Source organism: Motacilla alba, unplaced genomic scaffold (genome assembly GCF_015832195.1).
Source record: "Motacilla alba alba isolate MOTALB_02 unplaced genomic scaffold, Motacilla_alba_V1.0_pri HiC_scaffold_28, whole genome shotgun sequence".
Lineage (NCBI taxonomy): Eukaryota > Metazoa > Chordata > Aves > Passeriformes > Motacillidae > Motacilla > Motacilla alba.
In genome coordinates this window covers 3,906,509-3,915,205 of record NW_024037374.1, presented here as the reverse complement: position 1 = coordinate 3,915,205, position 8,697 = coordinate 3,906,509, and the positions used below count along the sequence as shown (strand labels likewise).

The window sequence follows — 8,697 nt, the reverse complement described above, 5'->3', positions numbered from 1 at the left end:
TTGAGGGTATGTGTTGCATGAATTTATCGGATCATTCCACATCCATACATACAAAAATCAAGGAGCTCCAGAAAGGGCTGCACGCCTTGAAAGAAGAAGACGGGTTGGAGTTAGAAGCGTGGCTAAAGAGTCTTGGATTAGGCCCCTGGCTGCGAACAATGGTTATGTATGCAATAGGGGTGTTAGTTGTTATTGTATTGCTAATGCTTGTGTTACCATGCTTATTTAGCATGGTTAGCCAAATGATGGACAAGGCCTGGCATACAACATTTCTGGCCCAGAAAGAAAACGGGGGAAATGTGGAGAGTTTTGTGGACAGTTGGCTAGCTGAAAGAGGCCATTTAGACGCAATACCCTTGGTTAAGCAAGGAGACAGGTAAAGGAGCCAACAGTCAGTGTCCATATAAGGCAAGGACACTGTGCCCTTGCTGCAACAGTAGGAAAGGGAGGATAGATAGTCAGCAGAAATCAGCTAGAAATATGAAGAAAAGCAGAAAAGTCGTAACAGTATCACTATAAGAATGCAGAAGTAGGTGTAGTCGGTTGATAAGTAACTAACCAATAATGAGCTCGCCTTTTGCAATATGTATTAACCTTATTAATACCAATATAAATATGCGTGTCTATCAATAAAGTTCGAGGCTTGTTGTTCATCATCGGATGTGCAAGTCTTCCTTTATCCGTCACACTCCATGATCTCTTCCCACCTCACTCCATGATCTCTTCCCACCTAGGATTCTTTCTCATCTTCTCCTGGCATCTCTCAAGTCCCAGGCTGTCTCTCTTCTCTTTCAGATCAAGGAGGATTAGTGTTTTGCAAAGTTTTCTTTGTCTAAGGGAGGGTCTAAGAGTCTCCAGCTCTGCTGCCCTCAGGCCGGCTGAAATCTCACAGCAGCCTGCCCAGGACTCCCAGGGCTGAGCACCTTCCACCTCTCTTCTCTTTCTCCTCTGCTGGCTGTGCTGCCAGCACATGATACCAAATTTCTGGGTGGCACAGGTCTCTCTCTCTCTCTGGGGCGCTCCCTCTGGGGGGGCTGCCCAGGACATCTCAGTGCTTCTCCACCCCTCCATTCCTGCAGGGGCTGTGCCTGGTTCCACTCCCTTTATCCCCTTCTCTGTCCAGGGTTCCAGCCCACCTCAGCCTAGGCCGCATGGCTTCCCTTCCCCACCCAGCCTGTGGCTGGGCAGGGGAGATCTGAACCCTTCACTGACTGGAACAAGAGAGAGTTCCTCTGGCCATTCTGTGCTTTTAACCCCCTGTGTTCTCAGAGACGTGTCCATGTCTTCAGTGGTTACACCAGGTGTCAATATTCCAACCTGACCACTGATTGGTTTGGCTATAACTTCCCAAGAAAACTCACTTCCTTGTCAGCCTATGACACTTGGCCTCTGGTGGCTGCCCCTGCAACCCTGGGGCTCAGTTCTTTCCTTCCCATGGAGATCACTGGGACACTGTGGGGACCTCATGGAACCCAGGGGATCATTGTGGCACCACTGGAGCCCATGGAACCAAGGGGCCATGGTGACACAGCGGGGCTTCATGGAGCCCAGAGACCATTGTGACTCTGTGGGGCCTGATGAAACCATGGAGACCATTATGACCCTTCAGGGCCTCGTGTCACCAAGGGGGCATTGTGACACCTTAGGGCCTCCTGGAAGCAAGGGACCATTGGGACACTGTGGAGCCCCATGGAACAGAGGCAACATGGAACAGGTCTGGCTGGCTTGGCCTCCCACAAGCAACCTGACAGGTCTGGCTGATGTTGGGATGTCAAAGGCTGCCTCTCATCAGCTTCTGGAGCACTGGGTCTCTGTGCTTTCCTTGCTATAGAAAACAACCATCCATCTTTTCAGACGGCCATTTGCAAAATTGGTACTCTCCCTAAAAATATTCCTCTATGCAAGGGTATCTTGCAGAATAAACCTGCTAGCTCTAGCTGGCCTTGGCCTCTGGTGGTCATCACCTCTCATCTGCAACTGAAACACTGGGCTCTGTTCGTTCATTCCTTTGGAAAAGAACTGGATTCATGTCCAGGGGCTGTCACTATAGGAGATGAAAAAACACAACACGATCACGCTGCTGTTCTCAAGGTAAAGAGGGCAGTTTATTTTCTGACTCCAACATTTATAAATTTCCAAAGTGACAGTGGATTGGAGGGTGAAGGTGCCACCACTCCAATGACACTGGGCAAATCAACAGTCCATCAAATTTCTACTCCTCCATAAAAGAATGCAAAACAATAAGTTATTTAACAGAAAGTGTGTGAGAAAATTCATTGCAAGAATGTCAACATCAGAAAGCTTATAGGATCTTATAAAATCAGGGGAACAAGGGGCCATGGCCAAAATTAGAGTTTGGCCCTCCAAATTCCATATATCCAAGGATTACTCCCAGACAAAAGTAGTCAGGACATACAGGTCAGGCTGGCCCTGTCCTCTGGTGATTTTCTTAGACTATGATCTGAATGTTTTTATTTGAAAACACCTTGGAGATGGCCCCGAGATCTCCCAAAGAGGGGTTTTGAGGCTTTGGCCACATGACCACTGCATATGGACAAAGGAGCTCTGTGCTCTGTGCTGTTGTGATGGTTTTGCATCACGGAAGTGATGTCCTAAGAGAAGCTTCTAGCAGTTTCCTCCGTGTCTGACAAAAACCCAATCAGTAATTAGCTTTGAGAATTGACAATCTGTTAAACCACTAAGGAAACTGTGCACACTTCTGTGAAGACACGTGTTAAAGAAGCCTGGGAGGGTCTCTTTCCCTTCTGGCTGGCAAAGAGGAACAAGGCCAACCCGGTCCACATCTTGGCCAGGGCAGGCTGGGCAGCTACTGCCATGGGGCTGGGCCCCTTCCCAGGGAGCCCGCCAGGCCCCATCGGCTGCTGGGCACGGGGAGGGGAGGCCAAGGCTGGGCTGGGCCATGGCTGCTGTTGTGAACATCTGGCCACTACTAAGCCCTGCCCCGCTTGCCGGCCCAGGATTCGCCAGGATCCACCGGGCCCCAGGAGCAGCCCCAGGCCAGGTCAGCTCGGCCAAGATTCTGCCCTTGCTGGGGTTTGCCCACAACCACCAAGCAGGGGGAAGAGAAGCCATCGGCCTCCGGCCATGCTGCTGCTGTGTTCTGGCCTGGCTGCTGAGATCCTGGCCCTCCCCCCAGCGCGGCCCATCCTGACACAGCCCCAGCGCAGCCGCTGCAGAAACCTCCATCGTAAAACAGCTCCGGCCGCAAGTACCGAGCCCGGCCGGGGTCACATAACCATCTGCAGGCCCTGGGTGAGATATGAAATTTTTCATGATTCCATTCTCCCTGGAGTGAGAGAAAAGGACAAAGTGCAAGCACAGAGAGGAGCAACATGAAGACACCGAGGTCAGTGAAGAGGAAGTTGAGTCCCACATGGGAGGGATGAGGATATGCCTTGACCTTGGGGCTGAAATCCTCTTGTAAAGCTGTGGAGAAGGATGTAATTGACACATCAGACTCTCTTTTTCCTTATAATGCATTAAAACTATTGGGAGATGACTTCTTTGGCAAAAGCTTCCATGCTAATGTAAGCAAATGTTGAAGTAGCTGTGATCCCATGAGAAGTCTGAACAGAGAAAGAGAGCAGAGTGATGAGACCCTGTGGTCCCAGGGAGAGAAGAAAAAGATCTCTCTTCCCAGAGATGAAGATGATTCCAGAAATAGATGAAGAGAACTTTTCCTCTTAAACAGCTCATCTTTAAACTAATATCCCCTAAGTTGCAATGGCCCATAAACACAACTGTGGGAAAGGCTGTGAACAAATGGGAGGGACTTGACGATTGCAGATTTTCTGTTTGGCTTCTATTTGTGGGAATTGAGAGCCATGAGAGAACTGTATTCTTATGGAGAAGTCTCCATAGCATGAAAGAGAGACTCCTTTCCCTAAGTGAACTGAAGAAAGACTATTCTAGAGGTAGTAGACTGACGGACAATTTCAGGTTTTGCCTCTTTACATTGTCAGAAAGAAAGAAAATGTTGAATGGAGACGAGAAGTGTTCTAAAAGTTTTGTTCTGATTCTTATTACTGTTAATATTTATTACTATTAGTGAACATTTGTTTATACAATTTTAATGTTTTAGACCTACATTGCCTTTCTCCTAATCCCACCTCACAGCAGGAAATGAGTAAGTATATTCTACTGAGTGCACTGGTAATTAGCCAACACTGAACCCGCCACACCAATTGATGCATTGGCCGAGAAATCTCAAATTGGTGAACCAAAAAAACTGCAGAAAATCTTCCTGATGAACTGCTCCAGACCAGAGAGAAATCAAGGAAGAGCCATGGATTGCCAGGACTTGCTTGATCCTAATGAGCCCCGTGGTGCATTTGGAGCTGAGCCCTTGAACCTCAGGGCCTGAGAGGAGATTGCACAAATTTTCCAAGAGTAAAAGTCAGAGGAAAAGCCAGAAGTGTCTAAACGAATTAATGGCACCCACTGAGGTCCATCCCCAGCACCAGCTCCTCATGGACTCCTTGGAGGAGAGAATTGGAGGCCAGGATGGCACAAAAACCTCTCAGAAGCCTCAGTGTGGAAAGGAAAATCCAAAGTATCTTAAAAACCTTGAGTATCTCAAAGTATTAATGAGCCCCACTGAGTGTCAGTACAAAGCTCTCAAGGGATTCGTTAAAGCAGATAATTGGGGCCATGATTGCACAAACCTCTCACAGAGTCTGGATCAAAAGGGAAACACCAAGTACCTGAAAATAACTGAAGTACCTTGAAGCATTAATGAGCCCCACAGAGTGTCATTACTGACAAAGACTCTCCAGGGACTAATTACAGCAGATCAATGGAGGCCATGATTGCACAAACCTCTCAGAGACTCCAAGGCAAAAGCCAAACCAAAAGTCCTTTGAAAAACCTGCAGTCCCTGGAAGCATGAAGGAGCCCCCAGGGCCATTGCTGAGCAAGGCTCCCCAGGGACTCCTTCCAGCAGATCCTTGAGGCCACTGGCATGTGGGCTAGGGCGGGATGCTGAGGGCAGGACAAGGGGCTGCCAGTGGCCAGCCTGGCTGGGGCTGTGCCAGGAGGCCCCAGTGGCTCAGGACAAGGTGTCTCCTGCCAGCCCTTGGTGGCACAGAGCCTGCTGTGCCCCAGGGCACCAAGACTTGGCTTCTCTTTGTCCCCACCTGTCATCACTGCCTGCAGTTCTCTGCTCTGCCTGGGGCCTGGGGACACTTTCTCAGTCGTGGCTCTCCCTGGGACCCATTAAAAGTGAAAGAAACTTTGGAGTGTGATTCTGACTTGGAGCTCTGGAGAGGTTTCTTCAGCTGCCTCTCAGGGACTGATGTTCAGGGCGTGAGAACAAAGCCCCAGAGGGTCATTAAAGTCATTGTGCTGTGGCTGTGCTGCTGAGCTGGGCTGGGCTGCTGGCACAGAGGCAGCTCCTGGTAACCAGGAAGAGCTTGAAAAGCACATTTCTCTTGATGAGCAGCTCTTCTGCCAGCCCAGCAGGGCTGGGGCACTGCCTGCAGCCAGCCCGGGCACAGCACAGAGGCACAGAGAGCTTCAATCAGTCAGGGCTGGGAAGGTGCTGAGAAGTGCCTGGGGCAGAATCCCTGCCAGCCCTTGGCACAGGAACCTCTGGCTGCAGGACAATGCAGCTGCAGCTCCTGGAGTGATCTCCTACAGCTGGAACATCCCAATGCCTACAGACTCTGTGAGTACAACTCTTGAGTATTTCTGGGGCAGGGGGGGTGAAATGCTCATGAAGCCCTGACATGCTGAGGGGTTTCTGATCAGTCATAGAATATTTCCAAGACAAGGATTTTGATAAAAATGAGGAAATTTCTAAAGACTTTGTATTCAGTTTTCTACTATTAGACAATGTCAGGAAGGGGGAATAAATATTAATAGATGATTATGATTTATTAATTAATAATTCTGACAAGTGCCTGTTACATCTGAACTGTTACTTTTAGTGATCAGTAGGTTCACAGGAGATCCCTCATGTGTCTCAGAGAGCCCCTCCTCTGCCCATGCACAGCAGGAGCATCAGCTTTGCTGGACCCATCAGGCTCAGTCTGAGCTGTCCTTTCTCCAAGCTGCAAACAGAACCTGCCCCCAGCCAGTGCCCTGCACACAGGCAGGCTTCTTTAGGGCCAAGGAGGGTGCACAGAGATTTGGGGTCTGTGAGTGCTGGCAGGGAGAGATCAGGCACAGGGAAACACCTGCAGGAGGAAAATCTCCAGGAAGCAGAGAGAAGATCAGGAAATGAGAGAAAACAAAACCCAGAAATGCTGTGGCAGGGAGAGTTTAGAGATCTCCAGAGGATCCCCTCCAGTGCAGCCCCTCCCTCTGAACAAGCCCCCTCCCTCGTGTCCCCCAGCCAAGCCTCTGCCCTCAGGGCTGGGGCTCCAAGGCGTGAAGCCCCTCCTGTGCAGGCAGAGCTGCAGCAGAGCCGTGGGGCAGCTCTGCAGCCCCGGGCCCAGTTCCCTCTGCAGAGCACAGGGCTGGGAGCAGCTGCCCGGCACTGGGGGCTCTGGCAGGGGGCACAGCTGGCTCAGGGTGATGCTGTCCCCAGTGCCCGGCTCTGGGCAATGCTGTCAGTGCAGCCAGAGAAGGAGCTGCATCTCCCTCAATCCAATGGCAGCATAAGGACCCTTGGAATTCTCCCTGAGATTTCAGTGCAAGCTGGGAGCTCCAATCCAGGATGCAAACCTTTCCTAGAGCATCTCTGAGTTATGAGATTGATGGGGAAAGGCAGAGGTCTTGTGACACTGAAAATGCTGCTGGGTTGATGAAATGAACAATGTGAGTCCTTGGCTACAAATGTGGAGCTGGGCTGGGGTGGATCCATCTGATCTCAGCAATACCTGGTGACATTTTAGAGGAAGCATGGGAAGGTGATCACCCTCCAGCTGTGAAAGGTTAAAGCCCAGAGAAACTCTGAACAGGTCTGAATGACAGACCATCTCCCATCACTCACCACTCATCATCTTGCCTCAAAGAACTTACTCTGTTCTCCCTGGATGCAGCAAAAATGCTGAGCGTTTCTGATATCCAGGAACACTGGAAGAGATATGGGGGAGCTTATAAATAAAACCCCAGACTTTGAAAGCACTAAAGACCATTTCTGTGTGTTACAGAGGAGGGTGTATGGGAAATGACTTTGATTTTGGTTTCAGGTATCTCTAACTCTTCAGTGTCTTTTTTCCCATGAACAGGTCTCCATGTGCAGCCCCAGCAAATGTCGAACAGCAGCTCCATCAGCCACTTCCTCCTGCTGGCATTGGCAGACACGCGGCAGCTGCAGCTGCTGCACTTCTGCCTCTTGCTGGGCATCTCCCTGGCTGCCCTCCTGGGCAACGGCCTCATCATCAGCGCCGTAGCCTGCCGCCAGCACCTGCACACGCCCATGTTCTTCTTCCTGCTCAACCTGGCCCTCACTGACCTGGGCTCCATCTGCACCACTGTCCCCAAAGCCATGCACAATTCCCTCTGGGACACCAGCACCATCTCCTACACAGGATGTGCTGCTCAGCTCTTTTTCTTTCTGTTCTTCATCTCAGCAGAGCTTTCCCTCCTGACCATCATGTGCTACGACCGCTACGTGTCCATCTGCAAACCCCTGCACTACGGGACCCTCCTGGGCAGCAGAGCTTGTGCCCGCATGGCAGCAGCTGCCTGGGCCAGTGGCTTTCTGTATTCACTGCTGCACACGGCCAATACATTTTCCCTGCCCCTGTGCCATGGCAATGCCCTGGGCCAGTTCTTCTGTGAAATCCCACAGATCCTCAAACTCTCTTGTTTCAAATCGTACCTCAGGGAACGTGGTCTTCTTGACATTAGTGCCTGTTTAGGATTTGGTTGTTTTGTGTTCATAGTTTTCTCCTATGTGCAGATCTTCAGGGCCGTTCTGAGGATCCCCTCTGAGCAGGGACGGCACAAAGCCTTTTCCACCTGCCTCCCTCACCTGGCCGTGGTCTCCCTATTCATCAGCACTGCAGTGTTTACCTACCTGAAGCCCCCTTCCATGTCCTCCCCATCCCTGGATCTGGCCCTGTCAGTTCTGTACTCGGTGGTGCCTCCAGCCCTGAACCCCCTCATCTACAGCCTAAGGAACCAGGAGCTCAAGGCTGCAGTGTGGAGACTGATGACTGGATGCTTTTAGGAACATTAAACTGCTGAGCAATTTCTACAAATCACTTGTAATAAAAGTCATTTTTGATACATCTTGTTGGTTTCATTTTGGAGATTCTTTTCCTGTGTTTTAGTTTTTTCATATTATCCACAAACAATTGTCACTGTTTTTGCTATTTCTCATTTTGTTTCTCTCAATCTTCCCTGTGGCCACAGACTGTGTCAATGTCTCGCTGCGTTCTTGGTGACTTTAAAGGAACTAAAGGATCTCCCAGCAAAGTTTTCTGCAGAGATGCCCTTTCGTTGCCTTCTCTGGAGCTGCAGCAGCAATGTCTGTGTGCAGAGCTGGGGGCAGATCAGTGCTGGCCCAGCAGCTGTGCCCAGCAGCAGCAGCACTTGGTGTTGCCAGTGCTGCTGCCGTGGCCCTGCCCCGCTGCCCTGGTGGCCCTGGTGTTGCTGTAGGGCCTGAGTGCTCTCGGGGCCGGGCACAGTGCTGGGGGTGGCAGTGCCGGGGCTGCAGCAGGGACAGGCCATGGGCACTGCTGGGGCAGTGCTGATGCCTCAGGCCAGGGCCTGGGGGCTGCAGGC

The 8,697-nt window shown here is 50.9% G+C and overlaps 1 protein-coding gene across 1 annotated transcript; it reads left to right on the top strand.

Annotated features, from left to right (window-relative positions):
• The first annotated feature begins 7,216 nt into the window (after window positions 1-7,216).
• On the top strand, window positions 7,217-8,150 carry LOC119696403 (olfactory receptor 14C36-like). Its single transcript, XM_038126118.1, has one exon. It carries the CDS (start codon window positions 7,217-7,219, stop codon window positions 8,138-8,140), a length of 924 nt encoding a protein of 307 aa, XP_037982046.1. The 3' UTR covers window positions 8,141-8,150.
• Window positions 8,151-8,697: the final 547 nt, after the last annotated feature.

Coding starts and splice junctions, on each gene's coding strand:
- LOC119696403 (XM_038126118.1), top strand. CDS start 7,217: ATGTCGAACAGCAGCTCCATCAGCCACTTCCTCCTGCTGGCATTGGCA.